Source organism: Mytilus edulis, chromosome 10 (genome assembly GCF_963676685.1).
Source record: "Mytilus edulis chromosome 10, xbMytEdul2.2, whole genome shotgun sequence".
NCBI classification, from domain to species: Eukaryota; Metazoa; Mollusca; class Bivalvia; order Mytilida; family Mytilidae; genus Mytilus; species Mytilus edulis.
In genome coordinates this window covers 83,518,985-83,545,130 of record NC_092353.1, presented here as the reverse complement: position 1 = coordinate 83,545,130, position 26,146 = coordinate 83,518,985, and the positions used below count along the sequence as shown (strand labels likewise).

The 26,146-nt window shown below is 31.6% G+C and overlaps 1 protein-coding gene across 23 annotated transcripts in view; it reads right to left on the bottom strand.

The window, feature by feature from the left end:
- The window catches only part of LOC139492042 (neuron navigator 2-like), a 322,278-nt gene that overhangs the window by 227,085 nt on the left and 69,047 nt on the right, over positions 1-26,146 (bottom strand). The window contains exon 1 of one of the 23 annotated variants that reach the window (XM_071280133.1): positions 10,971-11,059. The exons of the other annotated variants lie outside the window; for them this stretch is intronic. Coding sequence (XP_071136234.1) covers positions 10,971-11,021 — 51 coding nt within the window. The 5' untranslated portion in view covers positions 11,022-11,059. Of the gene's footprint in view, positions 1-10,970; positions 11,060-26,146 lie in introns of those variants that run through there. 23 annotated transcript variants of the gene reach the window in all.

The following is a 26,146-nucleotide window of genomic DNA, read 5'->3' as shown; positions in this document are numbered from 1 at the left end:
TTCTTTTATTTTGAATACAGTAAAAAAAATTGTTAATGTTATTTCAGTAAATTAAAAAAGATTTCTTGTTCATGAGAATAGAAAATTAATGTACTTAAAACTTAGTTTATTTTATAATATTCCATGAAAAATCAATATCATTTGAAAAGCAAGGTTAAATTATTTTAATAATAAAAGGACATTACACTGGTACATGTCAATAGGACAGCCACCCAATAATTATAAACTTAAAAAAGACAGCATTTGAAAAATAACTTGTCAAAAAAATCAATATCAATGTAAATGTATTTATTTATTTTTCTATGAAATATGAAACAGCTACCCCCTGCTCTATAAAAGTTTGTCTTCGTTTTTTTTAAGAAAATTCCCTTTAACTTCAAAATAAATATCAGAATAATAATCAGCAGCCAGTGTCCTTATTTAGCCTCTAATTTGAGACACCAACACATCACCATGTCAATATAACTGACCAGCAGATGTGTCCAGTATTGACAATTGTCCAGAGAATCATTACTGACCATTAATAATGAGCCATATTAACTTTTTATGACTGGATGATTCATCCAAGATATTGTCAACTGTTGATTAATACTAAATACCCTTCTACAAACAAAAACTCTTCAGCTTACAAGTCAGTCGCTTTAGATAAATGGACTAAACAATTTTGCTTATACAAAATAGTGGCAATTATGGTTGTAACCCTCTTGAAGCCATGTTTACAAAAGAAATCATAATGGAAAAATTCAGATTAACAATAATACATGCTAGCAAAGAGCAATAGATCATCTCATGATCAGAAGAATACAGATATCCAGAACATGAAAGACATTTTGTAACAATTCTTACAGTCAAAATCCCAGAACATGAAAGACATTTTGTTACAATTATACAGTCAATTCTACCAGAACTTAATAGACATTTTTTTTACAATTATACAGTCAAATCTCTCAGAACATGAAAGAGATTTTTTGTTACAATTCTATTAAAATCTCCAAGAACATGAAAGACATTGTTTTACAATTCTAGTCAAATCACCCAGAACTTAAAAAGATATTTTTTTACAATTCTGCAGTCAAATCACCCAGAACTTAAAAAGATATTTTTTACAATTCTACAGTCAAATCTCCCATTCATTTACAATTCTACAGTCAAATCCACAAGAACATGAAAGAGATTTTTTGCAATTCTACAGTCAAATCACTGAGAACATGAGACATTTTTTACAATTCTACAGCCAAATCACTCAGAATTTGAAAGACATTTTTTACAATTCTACAGTCAAATCTCCTAGAATTTAAAAAACATTTATTTACAATTCTACAGTCAAATCTCCCAGAACTTGAAACACATTTTTACAATTCTACAGTCAAATCTCTAAGAACATGAAAGAGATTTTTTAACAATTCTACAGTCAAATCACTCATTTTTTGTTACAATTCTATAAAAATCTCCCAGAACTTTAAAGACATTTTGTTACAATTTTACAGTTAAATTTCAAATCCAATCTTTTCTTAGAAAAAAAGTTAATAGGAAGTTAGATCTATAGGGTATTATATTGTGACAGTCAGTTTCAGTTGATAGAGGTAGCTGGAGTGTCCATTAGAGAATCACTGATCTTTAGCATGACAACATATATACAATCCTACCTAGTCAATTGAAATTTTAATTGTTCACCTTCCACTCTAGATGAAATATTTAGACCACCTTATCTATGATACAAGTATCAAATTTTATATCATATTTCAAGTTTGTGCAAAAAGAAAAGAAGGAGGATATATATTCTGAAATTACAATGCCATTTCTTGTGTTATAAATGTTTTTCAACCTGAAAAGTAAATATCTGGTTTTCTCAAGAGTATTATTAAAATATATTGATAACTATAATTGTACTCTTTTCCAGACATCTATGTTATTATCAAAATGAATGTTATGAACATTTAAAAACCAAAGTATCCACACATTATACTCAAAAGACTTGTTAATATTGATAGGAGGAAAAAAGAAAGCCATTTATACTAAAAGGTGTGAGATTTAAGCACTTTTTTAATTTACATCGCATGCATTTACAACTATTAATATTTCTTTTTCTTCTACCGGTACTTAAGTACTGTCCTCCAAGGGGAGTATTTTTGTACCATTGAGTGTTAACATACTCTATGCAAGTAAAGCATTGTGGAAAATGTGCATATATATATATAAAACTCGTCTACACATCAACCCAACAATGTTAGATCTGTAAATTTGATTTCGCAAATTTTTGGTTCTTCCCTCGCCGGGATTCGAACCCATGCTACTGTGATATCGTGACACCCAATCGCCTGCACTGCTGTTGTAGGGTTGTCACTGACTCAGACGTACTTATATATATATATATATATATAAAGTGCCTAGAAAATCATATATGATTCCACTATCTACCGTATATTGGACACTCTGCACACCTTTTTTGAATAATGACTCTAGCATCCTTTCCTTGAGATAAAACAAAATCTTTTGTCTATTTCCTCAGTATTATCATCAACATTTAATCAAATACCACACTAATATAGAACATAAAATATAAGATCCTACCTTACTTTTTCTTCATACTTAGTCTTACCTGAAAAATAAAATAAAACATGAGTACACAAAGGGACATAACTCAAAAAATGTTTTGTTGACTTGGGAATTATGACATTCAAAGATAAAAAGTAAGACTCAAAAGGGGATACTATAACTTGTGGCTTAAAGAGTTTAGTTTTCATTAAACAAAAGGCATTTTTTTTTATTCTGTAAAATAAAAAATCAATTTGAAATAGTTTTAACACATTTAATTCTAGGACTTTTAGAACAACAATGGAATAAGGAGAAAATTATTGTATATATATCGATACAACAGACACACATGTATTGTGGATTGATCTATTTTTAAAAGTGTAAGTTATATGTTACGAGTTATCAAATACTTATGATATAAAAATAGAAAAAATATTTGATACTGGTAATAGAGAGACCAAAGATACCAAAGTGGCATTTAAGGTGGTACCCAACACTTTCACTAAAATTAATTTGGCTCGTTTAATTTTCATAAAATTTTTACAAAGTATTTATTTTGACCCTTTAACAAAAATTGAAAAAATTGAAAAAAATTGAACCAAGCGTTTTATCAGAAAAATTACACTGGTTATATAGCAGTTTGACAAACACTAATTTTGATCATTGAGAAGCTTTATATTGCCTTCACAACGCAACGTAATTAAAACGTTAAGCTGATATTACAGAGTTATCTCCCTGTAGTGTTAGGTACCACCTTAAACTCATAAATGAAGAGAAAACTACTATTTGCCATGGCAAAAAAGAAAAACAATGAAAAGACAAACAAACATCAATACCAAAGACCACTGAGTAAATTGACTTCAGTTTAGTATTTCAATAGTCAAGACTATATTTTTTCTCTGATGCTTATTTATTTGTAGTAAATATTTCAACAGACAAATAATCAATGCAATTCTATAAATATCTTATACCTTCTTGGATTTAAAAATAAAAAGCTTAGTTGAATATTACATTTGTACTGATGGAAATATATCCAGACAATTGCTTTGGACCATGAAATATAACTTTATTTTCTTTTTTTATCACCTCTTTTTATTTGAAGGATTGCATGGGACTGCTTGGGACTGTCTCTAAAGTAAGGGAGCTACCATTTGATTTTTAGGGGGGGGGGGGCTAGGATGAAAAATTTTGTCCTGCATTTTTTTTTAGCTGTAATCTCTGTCCTGCCTTTTTATTTTTCACTCTATTCTGTCATGCCTTTTTTTTTTTATAGTTTATCCTGACTTTTTTTTACCTAAATTGTCGTCCTGACTTTTTTTTTTTTTGCAAGTGTCTCATCCTGCCTTTTTTTTTACTCAAAACTCCTGTCCTGCCTATTTTTTTTCAAATTTCATCCTAGCCCCCCCCCCCCCCCCCCCCCCCCCCATAAAGATCAAATGGTAGCTCCCTAAGGTGTGAAAAAGTATAACAAAAATACTGATCTCCATTGCAAAAAGGGGGAAGTCCATTTATACTGACAACATTAATATCATATCAATGGAACAAACGAAAAACATTTAACTGCCATATATTCTTGACTCAAATGGTTCAGACATTTACCGAAGAAAATGACAGATTAAACCTGGTTTTATAACTAACCAAATCTCCAACTAGTATAATTTTGAAGTTCATTGTTCCGTTATATTGACAAAATTGCTCATTGTTGAAGGCATCAATGTGAAATATAGAACTCAATGACTTTGAGTTTGTTAAGTACTTGTTGTATGTTGGGATAATGCAGCATAGCCGTTGAAGAGCAGTAAAGCATAAAGCTACAAATTTATTGAATATAATTTTCAATTTTCATTTCTAGGAGACAACACTTTATCGATAAAGCAATTAATTATAATTAAAACGCACAAAAAAGTTTCATAATTAGTTTTTATAAATTCTATCAGACATGCAATATATTTTCTCAGAAGTATGATTTGCTGTTTAATGTTCTTAATTGTAATCAAAACTAATTAAAAAGCATGCTTAATGAAATTAAAACTGAAATTTGAGGATGATAGATATTATTCTATACATAATATTTGACATTTGAAACTTGTTTTCACAAACAAATAATAAAAAGCCTCCTTGTTTCCATGCAAAATATTGATTTTTAAACAAATACAGATCATATTTGAAAACATAAAAATATGCTTCATAGAAATTGAATAAATATCATTGGATATCTATTGCACTGTACATCTTTATGTTTTTTTGCTTTTGGGTTAAGAGATATTTTTTTTTATTATTTGATTTTGCCATGTGATTATGGACTTTCCGAATTGATTTTCCTCTAAGTTCAGTATTTTTGTGATTTTACTTTTTAATGCAGCATCAACATGCATCTTTTATCTTGAAATGTTGAAACCAGCCTATTCAAATTTCTATTTCCATTCTAGGAAACCACACTGCTATTATTAACTTGCTGCCATTAAACATGGGAAGGACTATACAGATCACTACAGTAAACATGACCAAACTTCTGGCCTAGACAAATATATATATATTTATTTGGCAGTCATCAATGGCTGAGTCAGCAAGGTTTTAAGAACATCAGTTGTTCGACCTGTATTGTTAAATGAAATTTGTTAAAATATACTTTTCATTTGATTTTGCCCTTTGATTGTAGGGACTTTGTGTTTTGAATTTTCCTCGAAGTTCAAAACTTTTGTGATTTTACTTTCATTTTTTGGGTTCTTTTTGGCAAAATTATGTTGGTGTATTTTTTAAAAGAATCCTCTATCAAGAATTTGTTTTACATGCACACGTATAAAAATTGTGGTTTTTATCCAATGCAAATATAGATTTGTTTTCGATTTAAACTTGTATATAATTATAATTCTATCAAGGTTTCTTTCAAAAACTCAACTTTCTATATATATATATATATATATATATATATATAGAAAGTTGAGTTTTTGAAAGAAACCTTTTTTGAAAGAAACCTTGATAGAATTATAATTATATACAAGTTATATATATATATATAAGTCTGAAAATTACACCAAACAGTGTTAGAGTTAGATTTTATACTGACAAATTTTTGTCCGTCCCTCAGCGGGATTCGAACTCACACCTTTGATACACTACAGCACCAATCGCTTAGCCTCATGTCCAGCGCTCTAGACCACTCGACCACATCCGCTATATATATATATATATATATATATAATTTGTATTATGACATTTAAGGCTCCCTCAGTCAGATCCTATGAGAAAATTAGTTGTTTTTAGTAATCTATAGTAATTCTTGCCTGTAGGTGGTATTCTACCAGGTTAATACATTAGATAAATGAATTAGTGTGATGAACCTTTCTGGCCTGTATTTAATGTCAATTAATAAATAAATGTAACATTTCAATCAAATTTAAATAAGTGATCAATCTAGGGCTGAATTATTCACCAATTGACTGATATAATCTATCTTCTATCCATCTATATAATCTATCTTCAATTCATCTTCCTTTATCTCCAGATACAGCATTACACACAATTTCAATTTGACCAAAATCAACAAAAATTCTGCTGACATTGCATTTTACTTCTTTGAATTAATTTACTATCGACTTTGGTGCAAAAGGCGTTTCTTCAATTTTGACATTTCTTGCTGCAGACCTCAAAGAGTTGTGCTGATCATTTTAGAATCAGATTCATACAAGAGCTTAATTGATTTTCTGTTCATCAGGTTTTGATTGAAATTCAATTTACTATAATCACATATAACACATACAATTTATACACGAAATTAAGCAGAAAATTCTGTTGAAATTTCACCATTGATTACAGAAATCTTGTTCTGCGGAAACTAAACAATCAACAGAGGCACGTAGCAAACAGCGGCAGCAGACATGCTTACAACAAGATCTACATCCATGATTTCCTGTTTTTCTATTTCTGTCTCACAATTACTGCCTTCAAAGGAATTAATGTTTAAATACATTATACTTAGCCCAAATATAGTCCTTTTTCCTTCTTTATTCAAATAAATCTTATCAGGGTAAAATGTCAAATATGATTACTGTAAACAGTCTGTCATTTCATTGCTCATTGCACACTTGTCATGAAATAAAAGTTCCTTCATAATATAATAAGTTCCAAGAAGAACAAATACTGTAATATTTGTTCCTTAAAAGGAAAAAAGTATATCCAAGATGTGTTCAAGTGGCATTGTTTATATCAAAGTTACAATATTTAATAGAGAACAACAGATCTTGGAGCAGTTACTGACCATCTTAATCTGAGAAAAAAAAAAGTCTTCAAGCAGTAACTGACAATCTTGGTCAGAGAACAACACATCTTGGAGCAGTTACTGAAAATCTTAATCAGAGAACAACAAATCTTGGAGCAGTAACTGACAATCTTAGTCAGAGAACAACACATCTTGGATAAGTAACTGATTATCTTAGTCAGAGAACAACACATCTTGGATAAGTAACTGATTATCTTAGTGCAGAGAACAACAAAACTTGGAGCAGTAACTGAACATCTTAGTCAGAGAACAACACATCTTGGAAGCATAATTGACAATCTTAGTCAGAGAACAACAAACCTTGGGAGAGTAACTGACAGTCTTAATCAGAGAACAACACATCTTTACAGAGCATCTAACAATCTTAGAGAACAACATATCTTTACAGAGCATCTAATAAGCCTCATCAAAAAACAAAACAATCTTGGTGGAGTAACTGACAGTTTATCAGAGAACATCAAACCTTTTAAGTCACATCATGGCATAATTACAGTAACTTTGGAAGAGTAACTGATATTGGCTTACTCATATCAACTAACATTGGAAGGGTTAAATTTATATCACTTTAACATTTTATCAAATAACACAAACCATTGCAGAACAAACTGACAAATAAAATTGAGAATGGAAATTGGGAATGTGTCAAAGAGACAACAACCTGACCATAGAGCAGACAACAGCAGAAGGTCACCAACAGGTCTTCAATGTAGCGTGAGGCAAAGGCGTCCCTCAGCTGGCCCCTAAACAAATATATACTAGTTCAAAATCTACTCCAGCATTTAAAACAACATACAATTGAGCTAACCTCTCATGGGAAGTCAAGGTCAATCAACTTTCTCATAGACAATTGAGATCAGCTATTATACCAAAGTTCACTTTGCAATTAAGTTCAAATGGCAATGTTTTGTAACTAATAACTTGGTGAAAATATCACACCAAAAGGAATTAACTACTACATAAAAAATAACAAGAGAAACAATACAAATCTTATTTGATATTGATATTTCATAAATCATTGGTAACAATATCGCTCGTAAATTACATAGGAAAACTTGTTGAACAGTGACTAACTAGTGTAAGGCTTCAACTAATGGTTATTGATAAGGGAACGTATCCAAAGAATAGTTCACAATCATAAAAGGTGAAATAATTGATTGTATTTCTTTTATAAATGTGTAATAATTGATCATAGTCCCCTTTATTCATCAATAAAATGTAATATTCAGTAGGATATATATCTCTCCCCATGGCTGACCCCGGGAGATGCATAACACATGATAACAAACATCATGAGATTAAATACCAATCAAGGACCATCGCCAAACACTCAGATCCCTCGTGCATTACCATGGATTTTGTAAAAACTACACAATTGCTATCATTAGTGGATAAAAGTGCATTAGGTCAGCTTCTCTATGCACATTAGTGATTTTAATCTGTTTGTGTAACATCAGTGACTGTTTCGAATTAAGACAATATGGCGCTGTTAAAAGCTGTTAATCGTTTAAAATTCCTATAACTATTGTATGAAAAATACCGTTGTTGAAAACTTGAGATATGCTTCGTTTGCCTTCAGGAATAATTATCACATGTCATTACAACATTGTTTCTATTTCAATAATATTCAATAATGTGAATTTTTATTGCAATTGAAATTTCTCTCCTAAAAAACATCAATCTGTATTGTTGTCTAAGAATTTCCTTCATATCTTTATATAGCAGATCAATTATCATAATTAAACAAACTGGAGATATGTTGGATACAGGAAAAAGACTGTAACCCAAAACAAAAATAACGGAAAGAATTCAACAGGACAACATACAGTGAGGGTGGTAAACTGGGTTATGTTCATGCAACATGTTTTGCCATTTTTATTTCAAATGAAGGCATGAAAAATGTTCATTATTCACCATGTGAAATCAGTAAATAGATCAATGTGCAAGACATTTTTAATTGTTCCTTCATCGTGATATTGCCAATTTTATTTCGCATCCTTCCATGTGGATACCCTGCGCTGCATGCATGCTGATGATGATGATGATACCTTTACGCCTCTCTACAGTCTTAACCATTCAGGACAGGAACCAAGTTTATATACTATATGTCAAACCCTAAACTGTCTGATTTTTTACATAAAAGTTGTAATAGCATTACAATTCTTTTTGCTTTTGTCACTAGTCTGATTTTTTGCAAAGGGATACAACTCTAACCTAGGAGAAACTATGTCCCTGTTTATACACAGCATAAGAATTTGAAATACTTTTTGATTGTCATTTCATTTCATTGTGTGTTTTGATTTATTCTGACATTTGCTTTTTAAATATTACTCAAATATGTTCATTAGTTCATTGTGATTACCAAGAATGTGGGTCAATACACCTTATCGCTAATCCTGGCTGACCCAGCCGCTTGAACTTTTGACGTCAACAACAATCACTTTTCCATTGTGGCGTCAAATATTTTGTTTTATGACGTCAAAATTTTACAGGAACCTGTGTGATATCCAGTAATGGCGGACAAATAGCGATAAGGTGTATTATAAGAAAAATTTCAAACAACCAAACTTACTGTCATATTTCCTTTCAGTGATATGTGAAAATCTCTTATTTGGCAATTTATATTAAATAATTCACTTCTTGAAATGAACATGTGTATATATGTTTCAAGTTGAAATGACCAAATACTTTTATATAATGTACTATGATCCTATACCCAAAACTTTAAAATTAAACCTAATGCAGAACAGACAGATGAACTGACCTAAAAGCATAATGCCCCTCTAGTAGAACTGAAGTTTGTCTGCTAAAGTCTGAGCTTCATGACCCCAAATAACCCCCTTAAAGATGTCTAGACTACAGGCCAGAAGTTTAATGTTGTATATGGATTTGATTTATTTATGAATATTGTTATTTGCTATAAATATATATACTATTGTAAATTAAGCATTAAGAGAGCAGTGCAATTCAATTACTTATGTAACTATTACATTACTGTAATGACTTTTCAAAAGCATGCAAAGTTATGGTCAATTGCAAACACATTTTTCAATTCAAACTCTAACACAATCAACAAAATAGGTTAATTTTTTCCCCCAATACTAAAATAAATTTTGGTACATAAAATATCAAATAAAATTACATACCTTAAATAGAAAGAACAAAGATGCTATAAACTGATTTCATGTAAATCATAGTTACAGTTTTAAACCGAATGGCTTTTTTAATTGCATATATCAATAAAATGCACTTGATCTATGCTTTTGTTTATGCTATTTAGAATTCTTATGAACATCAAAGGCTTTATTGTGAACTTTTCTTCAGAGGAGAAGCTGATCATATAAAACATTGAGAGAGAAGATATAGCTTTGAGGCTAGACAATCAAAAATCATAAGTCCATTAAAAATCAGACGTCCATTAAAAATCAGACAACAACATAGCCAAAAAGAAAGTTGAAAAGACAACAAATTATACAAAACATTATAAAGTAGATATAGGATGATGTGGTATGAGTGCCAATAAAACAATTCTCCATCCAAGTCACAATTTATAAAAGTAAACCATTATAGGTCAAGGTATGGTTGTCAACATGGAGCATAGGCTCACACTGAACAGCAAGCTATAATAAAAGGCCTAAAAAATTACTAATGAAAAACCATTCAAATGGGAAAACCAACCCTCTAATCTATATAAAAAAAAAACACTTACTCCATAAAATTAAGAGCTCTAATAGCAGACATTTACTTATTTCCCACCTGACATTCTAGCACAAAATTGACACAATGCAATGATAATATGTTTGATGGTGACAAAATATGGTTGTTTCAAGGGCAATAACTCCTATAAAGAGTCAACAGCTCGGATATTATGACACCATGTTGATTAATAGATGATAATATTCTGCTGACCATTTTTTTTTTACAACCCCCCTTTTTTTTGGACAATCAGTGCATTTGAATGGGGACATACGGGTGGAACAACCTCCTGGGTTTGGAACCCCCTTTTTAAAATGGCTGTATGTGCCCCTGATTTCATACTATAATATGTATCATATTGCAAGTTGGAAGTAAAAGACTTTTTCTAATGGAAAGGAATATATGAATTCAACATTAGGCCCCCCTTGACACAGACTGGACATTCATAGCAAGTTATACCAACCTTTAATATGTGTAAGTTGTTCCTTTGCATTCTCCATAATCTGACATTCATTATCCTATAACAACAGTTATCTCCCTTTGGAATAGTTCACTTAAGATCACAGTTATCTCCCTTTTGAATATTTCACTTAGATCACAGTTATTTCCCCTTTCTAACCTCTTTTACTAAAAGAATCTGACACATTTAAATAAGTAAAGAATTTCATCAATTCTTTTATCCCTCCTACGATATTATTATCCTTAATTTCTAATCATATATATATATATATATATATTCTGTTGAACAAAAGTCTGAAATAGTAACAGATTTGCAAGCGTGTGTATTACAAGTAAGAAATTGCATTTTTTTCCCATTCATACAAGATCAAAAATACTTCAAAGACTTAGCTAAATAAACGATAAGTGTGTGTGGGAAATCTAAACATCTAAATATATCCCAATTGATAATTTCAATTAAGTACAAAACAAACATCTGATTACATGAATAGGAACCATTAGGAATCACAGAATGTACATGTATTGGCTGCCAAAAACTACATGTTTTTTAAATCACTGTCATGAAAACTAAGCCAAAAGCACAATCAAAAGTTCTTCATGCATTTTGTGCCTGCATTATATACTTTTCATATTAAATGTACCTGCTGGTTTCAATGTGCAAACAATAAGTAATATTTAACTTGGAGTTCATAGTTTTTAATATTGCTGATATCCTGGAATAACTGGTCCATCAGGCATTGGATATAAGAGTAAAAATTGTATTTTTCCACATCAAAATTACAAAATTTTCAAAATCACTAATTCATTCTAAAAAGACTCTTTACTTTTGAACTATGCAACACCTCTCTGACCTCTAAGGGCTACAGGTATTTTATAAAATGATTTTCTATATCTGTTACATCTATCAAGATCATAAGAAACTTCCGTATTTCATCACCTCCTATTTTCCTACTGAATACGATTTAGTGAAGCATTTTACGATGAATTAGACTTCCTGCCAATTAAGTTATCCTCCATTAAAAGACATTGTCACCAATTATTTTCATCAAAGTATCGTTAACGTTCCACGAAATTTGGTTACTGACAGCGCTTTACCTAATGATTTTTGTCACTCCTAATGGAGCTTTTTTCCCATTATAGCCAGCTTTAAGCAACAAGTCAATTCTTTTACCGTTATTGGCTTTGCTAAAATGCTTCAGCTTTGTAGAAATCCAGTTTACGTGGAAAAAATGTTTTGCTGGGTTTTTACTACTGCGAGAACCATTAAATCTCTTTAAATCACATCAGTCGTAATTGTATTTTCTCGTGCTTTCTGCCAAATGTCATCTTGCTTTGTGACAGTAATGGTATTATTTGAGACGACAAGTCATCTTCAATAGGAACAAAGTCCTGCAATTAGCCTTCATCTAAAGATCCTGGCTTTTTTTTCCAAATTTGCTATTGAACGTTAAGAAATATTAAAAACTCACTTCCGAGTTCAAGCACACAGAGAAAAAAAAAATATCTTTTACTGCACACACAGTTCTGGAATATCATTCCTACATGGTTTAGTATGCAATTAGCATTATATTTTCATCTAAAGATCCTGGCTTTTTTTTCCAAATTTGCTATTGAACGTTAAGAAATATTAAAAACTCACTTCCGAGTTCAAGCACACAGAGAAAAAAAAAATATCTTTTACTGCACACACAGTTCTGGAATATCATTCCTACATGGTTTAGTATGCAATTAGCATTATATTTTCATCTAAAGATCCTGGCTTTTTTTTCAAATTTGCTATTGAACGTTAAGAAATATTAAAAACTCACTTCCGAGTTCAAGCACACAGAGAAAAATACAAATATCTTTTACTGCCACATAATTCTGGACCATCATTCCTACATAGTATTGTAAGTATCAACATTATTGTTTAGGCGCTTACACTGTAACGAGGAAGCTAACAAGAAACTATATCAAATAAACTAATTCCTTTAGAACAACTAATCCTACCAACAGTATGCAGAGTCATTCCGTCAAGCAGTTAGAAATCCACGCTCTCAGTTTAATAAATATCCATGAACCAATATCTTTCAAACATTTTCTAATTTCTAATTCATCAAACTATATATTTTAGCACAAATATCTATCAACATCTTTAAACAATGTCACATTGCTATTTTTCAATTAACGTTTTTTTTTATCATTTCACTAAAATTCTACATGCCACCAGAACGTATTCTTTCCCTTACTCAATCTTCCAAAATGAAAATTTAAACATAAGTCTTGTAGATAATTACTTTGCACCTGAAATAGTACTGAATCACCTTAAATTAATAAAGCTCGGCAGGTAACTGTGTTACAATCAATTTACATAAGCTGTTGCTTCACAATTCCCTTGCTAATTAGTTTTTGTAGAGATCATCTAGAAACCCTATTGTGTCAATATCAGGATTAAGTCAAATTAATTTGTCATAAAATTCCATGGCATCACTGAACATTTTCTTACATTAATTTCTTAACCACTACCTGCTCATGTGCAAGACAGCATTGTAAAGACAGAAACTGCTAATGATTTAAAATAGCTGTTTATGGCACTGTAGATTATACTGGGGGGAAATTATTTTAACCAAAAGGACATATTTATACATTATCAGTTTTTTTCTTGACGATTCCCTGATTACACTATTACTCTTTCGTATTTACCGTAATTATTTGCTCTGGCAATCAAACAAAAGTTAATTTCTTGGATTCACTAGGAAAGAAAGATGCCATAAAATATAGTTTTGTCCACTCATTAATAGGGCAAGTCGTAGAAAATCTATGACACATCTTTAAGACTGTGCTAGATGAAAATTAGGTATCATATTTAATGAAGGATTTCCAAGATAATTATTTGTTTAATTGAGAAAATTGTAACTGTGCAATATAGACTGTGGATTCATACTTATTCGTTGAATACCAATTTTCGTGGATTTCGTGGAAAATATAAAAACCATATCTTCTAATGCTCAATGAATTACAAATTTTCTTTATGCTTTGAATGCAGATCTATAGAGATTGGCAAAACAACGAAATCACATATCCACTAAAATGCAACTTTTTCTCAATCCTTGAAAATAAATACTGACGAAAATAAACGAATCCACAGTAAATATATTGAGATAAAATTTTGTCAAATTTTTTGGAGTAATCAAGTAAAATATGTATCGTAAAATTAATATACCGGTAAAGACTATGAAAAAACTATGTAAATTAAGTTTTTTATCCTTCATTGAACTTTTGATGTCGTCCCTTAGGCTATTGAAAGCAAAAATATTCCTGAATCCCAAATTTTAAATCAAAAGTCATAAAACAAACTGAATTTACATTACTTATTTTATTATTTTAACAGCATTTAATTGAGATGCTGCAGAAAAAAATTAAAAATTAACCTGGTTAATTGGAAACCCAACAAGTTGATGAAACAAATTAAGTCACAACGGTTAAAGGTAATTTAATTCAAGACATTAAGTGAGAAATTTTAAGTTATCTAATCTGCAAAAAACAACAAATTAATCAATCAATATAAATATCCATGGAGGCATGTTGTACTTTTAAGTCTATGAGACATCTACATATATGGAAAAAGTATTGATCACTAATATGATTACTAAACGAGGATGAGAGGTGAACGACTTTAGATAACTGTATCAAGAAATACGCCATGACTCAATCAGAAGCATCTATCCAAAATATGATAAATAACGCTTAATCTTAATGACGTAATCATAAAAACAAACACTGCCAAATTTAGACAAACAACTTCCTATGGATAATGATGGCTGCCGATAAGCAGAATTCTATGGTAAAGTTATCAGTAAAATGATCAATCATCATTTAAATACAAAACATCGGACAGACAGCGAGTTTGAACTTATGTTCCGTCATTTGTCAAATCCAGAAGATCTTAAAGGATCAACTGTGTGTTTTATTATAACGTTGTTTTTCGATCTTGGTCTGGAGACTGTTCCCCTTAATTTAAATTAATCTTATATGGAGTTTGACTATTCTCAGAGCAGATCTATCAAATGACAGAACTATTGGTTTAAATATTCTAAATTTAGAGCAGATTTATCAAACGGCAGAATCATTCAATTTTCTCTCCTGAGAACAACAATAAAGAAAGAATGTATCTTTATTAGAATTAATTATGTCCCTTTAATTTATTCATTTTCAAATATGGCCTTTCTAAAATTCACACATGGTTCAGATTCATTAGTATATACTAGAACACACCCGTGATATTGCGGGTCCGTGACTGAATTAAAGTATATAACTATGCGCAAGCCTTATTTTAGTATTACTTTTTATCAGATAAAGTCATGCTGATTATAAGATACACAGTTTTTTCTGTTTTCAAATCTTTCTGTTTGAACCCGTCGAACTGGAACTTATCAATTATTGGTAATATTAATTATTTGGATAACAAAAGGTCCTGGAATGGAGTATTTTTTAATCAACAGCATTGTCCTATGTTAGTTATAAATAAAGTTGAATTCTTTGATACACTGTTTTATGTCAAGCCCGCTAACAAATTGAAAACGGTTCCTATATACACCTTATTTTAGTCCAGATTTTTAGTATTCATATTGTTATCTTAGAAAGTCTTACTGATTAAAATACTACAATAGGTAACAATTTGACAATGATTGAATTTAGTAGTGTCAACCCTGTGATTATGATCCGTGTATATAGCATAATCCTAAATACACCGTTTGGTGGTGCACCTGTTAGATGCGGAACGTACAGATAAGGTAATAGGTAACAGGTGAATATACTTTTGGTATCGGTATCGGACCTGACCCGGAACTTCTTAATTATTGGCAATATTAATTACGTGGAAAACAAAAGGGCCTGGAGTGGTGTAATTTTTAATCTACACCTTTGTACTATATTGGTTATATATAAAGCTGAATTCTTTGATTCGTCGTTTTTACGTGATGACGGCTGACAAATTGGACCTCGTAATTTTAGTATTATAGATATATGGTAGCGATTAGAATTTACTTATGACTTGTTTTTTAGTGCATCTATTTGATGATCTATATTTCATTTATATGTTGTTTTAATATTACTATTGTCTTTATTAGCTCTTTCCAATTAATATTGAAGTTGAAATGAAGATACATATAGAATAAAGGACTTTTTGTTTTTGATACTGACTTTATCACAGTAAAATATCAGGTGAGCCCAAAGGGCGAGCCTGATATTTTCTGTGATAAAGTCAGTATCAAAAACAAAAAGTCCTTTATTCTGTTTATTGGTAATTTAAAAAAATAAAAATTACTACAATAATAGAGAAAATAACAAACGAACTTCTTTTTCGCGTCGAATCACGGCGAATCACATTTGACGTCACAGGTTGCATTACGTCATTTGAAATTTTGTCACAGTGCAGTAAACATGGCGTTCTCTTGCACAAAGTATTGAAAAGGAATTATTGCATGTGTTTTATTAATATTCTGCTTTAGACATGACTCTAACAATGGCAAATCTAATGGTAGCATACCGGTAAGTCAGATTTCTTTATTTTTCACAAAGCATCAACATAGAGGGGGATAGGAGGGTCCTGATCCCGAATTCCCGGGTTTAAAAACACGAAATCACGAGGTCCCGAATTTAAATCACAGGAGTTTGAAATCCTATCAATAAGCCGGGGTTAAAAATATACCATTAATATGTCCATTTGAAGTTTACTGTCTTCCTTTAAATGCATTAGTTTTTCAAATGTATATATGTTAATGAATGTTTATAATGTTCACTGCATTACTTTGATACTTTGTTATTTTGTTATATTATGAATACTTATGTAGTATTTGTTATTGTTCACATACCCCTGTTGGGGTCTTTGAGAAATAAAAACTTGAAACTTGAAACAAAGTCGACTATCACAGTAGAGCTTCTCTCAAACTCCTGTGATTTAATGGTGATAGTCGACTTTGGTATATTTTTGAACAAGCTCATTTCTTGTCTACTTCATAATTATTTCAAACATTTTAATAGATGGTGCCCCGGTTACCCCCTTTTTAAAATTTATCTTAGATCCGCATATGAATAAGTTCACTTTTTGTTCTTTGTTCTATGAATATCTGTCTTTAAATTGACAATGAAACCACATCTTTTAAAATTGTATATGATGCATGGTCCTACAAAATGTTGAAAATGCGTAAATTTCATTTGTTCTCAACTTCTCTCATGCGATAGCGGTACCTTTTTGGTTACTATTTATGTGTTGCGTTTAAATATGAATGGTAACACTTTATAGTGACTGAACAGGTAAAACAAATACTTCTCAAGAAACAGAAAAAGAAAAATACTTGGAACAGCACCAGGCTATGTATTGGTATTGTATGAATAAAAACTCGGATTGGAACACCATGAACGATGTGTTAGTTGTACTTCAATAAAAAGTTCATATAATTATAGATATCAATTATAGATAACGCATTTTTTTTTTAAGTCTGTCGGCTTTTTTATGCATTTTCTGTTCACATTTTCACAACAAAAAAGGCTAAACTAACTTTGTGAAAGTTATAATCAATGTCAAGTGTTTCATTCGCCAAAAATCTTGTGCGTTTCTGCGATAAAAATCACGCGCAATTTTGTGAATGAAAGGGGAAAGTAGATCCTTACGCGTTGCATTCGCGCATGTCATTTGCGTACTAACCCAATAATTTTTATATCACGGCCAGTCCACTGATACTGGCTTTATCAGCGAGTACACATCAAAGGAAAAATGTACAAATTACCGATAACAGTAATTATATATACAATTTTATTTTTTTAAATATGACAATTTTTATTTTTTTTGTACAAATTTTGTGTCTTCTACTTGGAGTAAGGAGTTTTAAACAATGAATTTCAAATCAATGCAGTACAAAATTTATAGGCTATATGCCCAGGACCTTGTAAAAACCGTAAAGCTAATGTTCATCAAAATATTAGTTTTCCTCAATCCAACAAAATTGTTTCCCATGAAATAAAGAAGAATCCATATTATAATGTAGCTACTGTAAATTCAGAAATTATTGCGTGCATTTATTATTGAGATTTTGTCATTTAAGACTTAAATGCAATTTTAATTTTTACAATTTTGAGAAAAATCCTTTTTTATTCATATAAGATATTTCAAGATGCAAGTTTAAATTATTGCGTTTACAACTATGTCGCATTTTTCGCAATACTAAAAACCTCGCATTATTTTCTGAATTTACAGTATAATATTTGACTACCCATAATGTCAGCAATGGTTATCCATCAAGTCAGAATTCAGTTAGTCTTTTTGTACTCTTTGATTCAGACTGATGATGCAAACAAATCTGAATATCCAATTTGTAAAATGGAATATATGTATAATTAAAGGTTTGCAATTTATTGATAATAAATATGATTAGTTTGAATCCTAATGTTATATTTCAAATGTCAATTTCACAATAACTTGAAGCCATATACTACATATTTATCAAACAATCACCTTATCTATTATTTATTAAATATAAAGCTCTTACATATTGAACATATATTTTCTGAATGTTATATACGATCAAATCAAAAATCATAATTTGCTCATAAATTCTACTTAAAAGTAATCCTTGCTCATCAAAATATCATAAATTCACCAAATGAGAGTGCCATGTTCAACTCTATTTTACCAACTTTATGCTGATTAAAACAAGAAAGACCGATTTCCCATGTCAAATTACATAGTAAAATAAGCCTATCTTTATCATAGAACTCATTGATTTCCGATAGAAAAATATAGATTACAGAACTACAAATGTCTTTTTTGTCATATTTTTCTTATGAAAAAAATCAAAGCATGAAATGAATTCTTTTGATAGCGACAACAAAAAGAGTTTCAGAAGAAGATGAATTAAAGCATCACTAATACTATGTGTATCAAAATCATGAATTAAAGCATCATGTTACAGTGTATTACTGCAAACCATGCAAAGAAGGTATTACAGTTCTGAGTATTCTTTGATATTCTTCATAAATATTACAGAAAATACACCAATAGTAAAGAAATGCAATCTTTCCATGAAGTTTTGCAAAACATTACGGTACTAAAAAGAAGGTTTCTTTTTTTTAAAGAAACCAAAATATAAGAAGAAGCTTGTTACTGTATAGTAAATCATAAAAGTTCCTAAGAACTAAAATTACATGATATTTGTTCCATTTTCATAAAAAAAAAATAATTCTGGAACAAAAAACCCTATAAAATGTGTTCCTAGAAAGACTGGTACCTGTACAATTGAGAGACTAGTAAATTATATACCACATCTTTGTTAACTATACATATATATAACAGGTTTAATTGTTAATGCCTCAGTGAATTTTAAGAAAGTCAACGCTGTCAAAATGCACCCATGGTTGATTGACCATGATTATCATCATTTACCATTTATAACCATAATCAAACCACCTTTGCATGTGCTTACACCATGGTCAACTATAATTTTCCTTCTTTGTGACCATGGTTGACCATTATTGTCATATCTCACCATTTTATGAACCATGGTCAAACCATCGTTGGATGTGCTTAACACCATGGTCATCTATAATTTTTCTTCTTTGTGACCATGGTTGACCATGGTTATCATAGCTCACCATTTTATGAACCATGGTCAAACCATCGTTGGATGTGCTTAACACCATGGTCATCTATACTTTTCCTTCTTTGTGACCATGGTTGACCATGGTTATCATAGCTCACCATTTTATGAACCATGGTCAAACCATCGTTGGATGTGCTTAACACCATGGTCATCTATAATTTTCCTTCTTTGTGACCATGGTTGACCATTATTATCATAGCTCACCATTTTATGAACCATGGTCAAACCGTCCTTGGATGTGCTTAACACCATGGTCATCTATAATTTTCCTTCTTTGTGACCATGGTTGACCATTATTATCATAGCTCACCATTTTATGAACCATGGGCAAACCATCGTTGGATGTGCTTAACACCATGGTCATCTATAATTTTCCTTCTTTGTGATCATGGTTGACCATGGTTATCATAGCTCACCATTTTATGAACCATGGTCAAACCATCGTTGGATGTGCTTAACACCATGGTCAACTATAGTTCCTTCTTTGTGACCATGGCTGATATAAAAAAAAGATTTGGTAGCTTTACACCATGGTCAAACCATGGTTGGATAAGCTTTACACCATGGCCAAACCATGGTTGGATGAGCTTTACACCATGGTCAAACCATGGTTGGATAAGCTTTACACCATGGTCAAACTATGGTTGGATGAGATTAACACCATGGTCAAACCATGGTTGGATGAGCTTTACACCATGGTCAAACCATGGTTGGATAAGCTTTACACCATGGTCAAACCATGTTTGGATGAGCTTTATACCATGGTCAAACCATGGTTGGATGAGCTTTACACCATGGTCAAACCATGGTTGGATAAACTTTATACCATGGTCAAACCATGGTTGGATAAACTTTACACCATGGTCAAACCATGGTTGAATAATAAGCTTTACACCATGGTCAAACCATGGTTAGATGAGCTTTACCACATGGTTGGATGAGCTTCACACCATGGTTAGATGAGCTTTACACCATGGTTGGATGAGCTTTACACCATGGTCAAACCATGGTTAGATGCACTTTACATCAGTCAAACCATGGTTGGATGCACTTTACACCATGGTCAAACCATGGTTGGATGTAATTTACACCATGGTCAAACCATGGTTGGATGCACTTTACACCATGGTCAAACCATGGTTGGATGCACTTTACACCATGGTCAAACCATGGTTGGATGCACTTTACACCATGGTCAAACCATGGTTGGATGCACTTTACACCATGGTCAAACCATGGTTGGATGCACTTTACACAATGGTCAAACCATGATTAGATGCACTTTACATCAGTCAAACCATGGTTGGATGCACTTTACACCATGGTCAAACCATGGTTGGATGTAATTTACACCATGGTCAAACCATGGTTGGATGCACTTTACACCATGGTCAAACCATGGTTGGATGCACTTTACACCATGGTCAAACCATGATTAGATGCACTTTACATCAGTCAAACCATGGTTGGATGCACTTTACACCATGGTCAAACCATGGTTGGATGTAATTTACACCATGGTCAAACCATGGTTGGATGCACTTTACATCATGGTCAAACCATGGTTGGATGCACTTTACACCATGGTCAAACCATGATTAGATACACTTTACATCAGTCAAACCATGGTTGGATGCACTTTACACCATGGTCAAACCATGGTTGGATGTAATTTACACCATGGTCAAACCATGGTTGGATGCACTTTACACCATGGTCAAACCATGGTTGGATGCACTTTACACCATGGTCAAACTATGGTTGGATGAGCTTTACACCATGGTCAAACCATAATTAGATGCACTTTACATCAGTCAAACCATGGTTGGATGCACTTTACACCATGGTCAAACCATGGTTGGATGCACTTTACACCATGGTCAAACCATGGTTGGATGCACTTTACACCATGGTCAAACCATGGTTGGATGCACTTTACACCATGGTCAAACCATGATTAGATGCACTTTACATCAGTCAAACCATGGTTGGATGCACTTTACACCATGGTCAAACCATGGTTGGATGTAATTTACACCATGGTCAAACCATGGTTGGATGCACTTTACATCATGGTCAAACCATGGTTGGATGCACTTTACACCATGGTCAAACCATGATTAGATGCACTTTACATCAGTCAAACCATGGTTGGATGCACTTTACACCATGGTCAAACCATGGTTGGATGTAATTTACACCATGGTCAAACCATGGTTGGATGCACTTTACACCATGGTCAAACTATGGTTGGATGCACTTTACACCATGGTCAAACTATGGTTGGATGAGCTTTACACCATGGTCAAACCATAATTAGATGCACTTTACATCAGTCAAACCATGGTTGGATGCACTTTACACCATGGTCAAACCATGGTTGGATGCACTTTACACCATGGTCAAACCATGGTTGGATGCACTTTACACCATGGTCAAACCATGGTTGGATGCACTTTACACCATGGTCAAACCATGATTAGATGCACTTTACATCAGTCAAACCATGGTTGGATGCACTTTACACCATGGTCAAACCATGGTTGGATGTAATTTACACCATGGTCAAACCATGGTTGGATGCACTTTACATCATGGTCAAACCATGGTTGGATGCACTTTACACCATGGTCAAACCATGATTAGATGCACTTTACATCAGTCAAACCATGGTTGGATGCACTTTACACCATGGTCAAACCATGGTTGGATGTAATTTACACCATGGTCAAACCATGGTTGGATGCACTTTACACCATGGTCAAACCATGGTTGGATGCACTTTACACCATGGTCAAACTATGGTTGGATGAGCTTTACACCATGGTCAAACCATAATTAGATGCACTTTACATCAGTCAAACCATGGTTGGATGCACTTTACACCATGGTCAAACCATGGTTGGATGCACTTTACACCATGGTCAAACCATGGTTGGATGCACTTTACACCATGGTCAAACCATGGTTGGATGCACTTTACACCATAGTTTTGGTATCTTGGCCTCTCTTTTACAGTAAGGTGTTTAAACTAACAAGCAATCCTTGACAGAAATCTATCAGAAATCAAAATCGGTCAGATAAACCTTGTAAGAAACTTGCAAATGTTGCTGTGGCATAGACAGTACTAAGATCCTATTTCTTTTATTATTAACAAATTTATTGAACAATTTCTGGCTTATTTATAAAGATTTGTTTTGCAGCATTCAATCTTCAACAAGTGGATGTAATCTGCATCCAACAGGCTCTTGAGAGATGTAATCTGCATCAGATAAATGCTTGTCAACAAAACATTTTGCCTGACTTCCTTTAAAGGATGTTTATGGATCAGTCAGAACATGCCACAAATACAATTAATTTCATGTTTTTTATTGTCTGAAGTCTAATTCTTATCAGAACTTAGTGATCATGTGATTAGAATGATTGACAAAAAGATGGACGATCACTCGGAAATGAAAGTTCCGCATTGATTTGATCTCCACAAGAGAGAAAAACAAATTGATGATCGTTGTCCAATTCATTTGATCAATAACCAAGATCTATTAGGATAAAAACAAACAAAACATTGAATTTCGCCGATATATGCCAAAATTGTTATGACAGATAAACAAATTATTTATGGATTCAATCTTATTATTTGAGTACCTTAATTTTCTTCGGTTTCATAGGTTAGGGTTAAGCATAAGAGCTGTACTGTATAGTGACCTTACATTCAAGTCATTCGTCCCTTGTGGTGGATTTTAAGTTGTCTGATCAGCAATTATAGCACATCTTCTTACTTTTACATCAATTCAAGTTTTCAACAAAATAATAATTTTTTGAAGGTATAGCAAAATTTGTGAAAAGTACATATTCAAGTGTCAGATCGAGTTCATCTTATTGTCAAGTTCATTGGATTACATTGAAGCCACAGTCAGCAGCTCTTACTACATAATTCATTATAATAAACATATATAAAGTCCAAATACCACATTAGGAAATTCAATTTTCTATAAATAATTAAAATCATCAACAAAATCCTTGTGCGTAATTCTGTAAGCTGTAACGGTTAAAAGAATCAATTGAGGGAATACTGTTTACATCATAATACAGCAGACGACCGACAATAAATTCATACATTTATTGAATTACGTCAGATAGTTGCATGATTAACGTGATTTCTGCTTTATTATTCATTGAATTTTCTTCTTTATGAAAAGTATCAATAGAAAAAATGGTCATCCATGTTTAGTGAGGTCAGCGCTTTGTCGATTTGTCTGGAGTTTTACTTTTGATTCTCAAACATGATTGGTCTTCTGCTTTCAACAGTTTAAAAGCCTACTCAGGATATGAATGGCTATACATTCAGACAAAAGTCATAAATCATTGGTAAAACCATTTATATTGTACAAACACCATGTAAAACTTTCCTATGAAAACATGTTGGATCAAAATCGTTGAAATTTATTATTTTGTTTCCATTATAACCAGAAATATTACGTAACAGAAGGAACAATCATAAGATTTAATATTCCATATAACAATTTACACGATTTCTTAATTACACTTTCAATGATGTTTTGTCATTTCTAATTACGAATTTCTGACAATCGGAGGAAGAATTTCTAACAATTGGAAGGAAAATTTCTAAGAATCGGAGGAAACGCAAAAAAGTGTTGACAAAATTACATCAATTTTATAGGTTGTTTTGTACCTAGTTAAATTTACCAGCTATGTAAAAACAAATACACTGATGTGAATTATAAGACAGCTTACACCAACATCATTTGGTCTCTGGTGGTTGATTATAGGTTGTCTGATTGGCAACTAAGGACATCTTATTATTTTACATGTACCTGTATAATATAGATAAACCATAAATTCAAGTTTTCAACAAAATACCAATTTCTTGAGGGCATAACAAAATTTGTGAAAGGTACATATTCAAGTATCAGAGTTCATCTTATTGTCAAGTTCGTTTGATTACATTGAAGCCACAGTCAACAGCTCTTTTCTACATAATTCATTAAAATCACACAATTTCTAACCATCTGAGTAAACACAAAAAGGTATTATAAAGATTACTGTGGATTCATTTATTTTCGTGGGTACCAATTTTTGTGGATTGAGGAAAACTTGCATTTTCATGGATATTTGATTTCGTGGTTATGTCAATGTCTGCATAGAACCTTATAGATAATTTGTAATTCGTTTAACATTTAAATTTGTGGTTTATCTGTTCCCACTAAAACCCACAAAATTTGGTACCACATGAAAAATAATAAATCTAGCTACAGTACATTAATCAAGGTTGTGATGTACCTCAGGTTAAATTTACATATAAAAACAAATACAATCAATCTATGATAACAGATTACTTCAAAATGTTTATTTTTCATTCTTCTCACAAACTGAAAGAGTAAAATTTGCAATAACACTAAATTATATCCCTACAATCATCTTTACATTTGAAAATGGTCATTGGGTTGCTGCCTCAGACATTCACCACATCTTTTTTTTTTTATTAAACTTTTTTTTTATTTATTTCAAAAATTGACAAAATGAATTGTAACTGACCAAAAAAAAATCAAATAAAGTACTACCTTAAAAGTACATTGAACAATAAAATCCTGTTTAATTCTCCGTTAAGGTTAGCAAAATATTATTTTACATTTATTCAGGAAAACTCTCAAATTCAAATTGAAGAACTCAATCAATAGTCGCCTAAAAGATCGCTTACAAATACAAATTACTTTTCAATGACAAAACGATTAACAAATAGCCTGACTTAATTAACCAAGAGAAAACATCCAAATAACATCTGAATTTTGTCATGTGTTGTACTTGGACCATAATAACTCTTATTTTAGAACAAAATCATTTATATTTGAGTAAGGTGTTTGTACTATTTGATGATTAATCAATTAATTAAGGTGAAGGAACCAGCATGAGATTGGTAATTTTCTGTAAATTCTAACATACAAGATAGTTTAATTTTTATCTATTTAGCAAGTAAATTTTTTACTCATGTCAATAAATCAAAGAGTGATATACTTAATTTTCTTAGAATAAATTAAAGGTTCCTGTGAAAAAACTACACAGTAACTGAAATAAATAGCTATTGTGTTATAATAATTGTACAATAGAACTGACAAAAGTTTAAATAGATTGACCAATAGGAGATTCTTATTCATATTTCGCCTTCGGTCTCAAGTAATGAATTAGCTTAACTTCTCTATGAGGGGTGAAGCTTACATATAATATCTCTGTTTAAAGAAACAAACTATACCCATAGCTGGCCAGTGACCTTGACCCTAGTATATAAGCACCTGTTCCATAATAACTTGTCATTTTTATTTTTCTAGAGGGGTGAAGTGAACACTTCACTTGTATTCTTTTTAGTTATTTTATTTTTATCTTAAATTTGGGAGAGAGTTACTAAAGTTACATTAACTTGTCTACGATGTACGACAAGTTCTAATGTTATTTTGTTATTTAGAAATAATACTTCCTCAATTGTCTACGATGTATGACAAGTGTTGATGGAAATGAATTTAAAAATTTC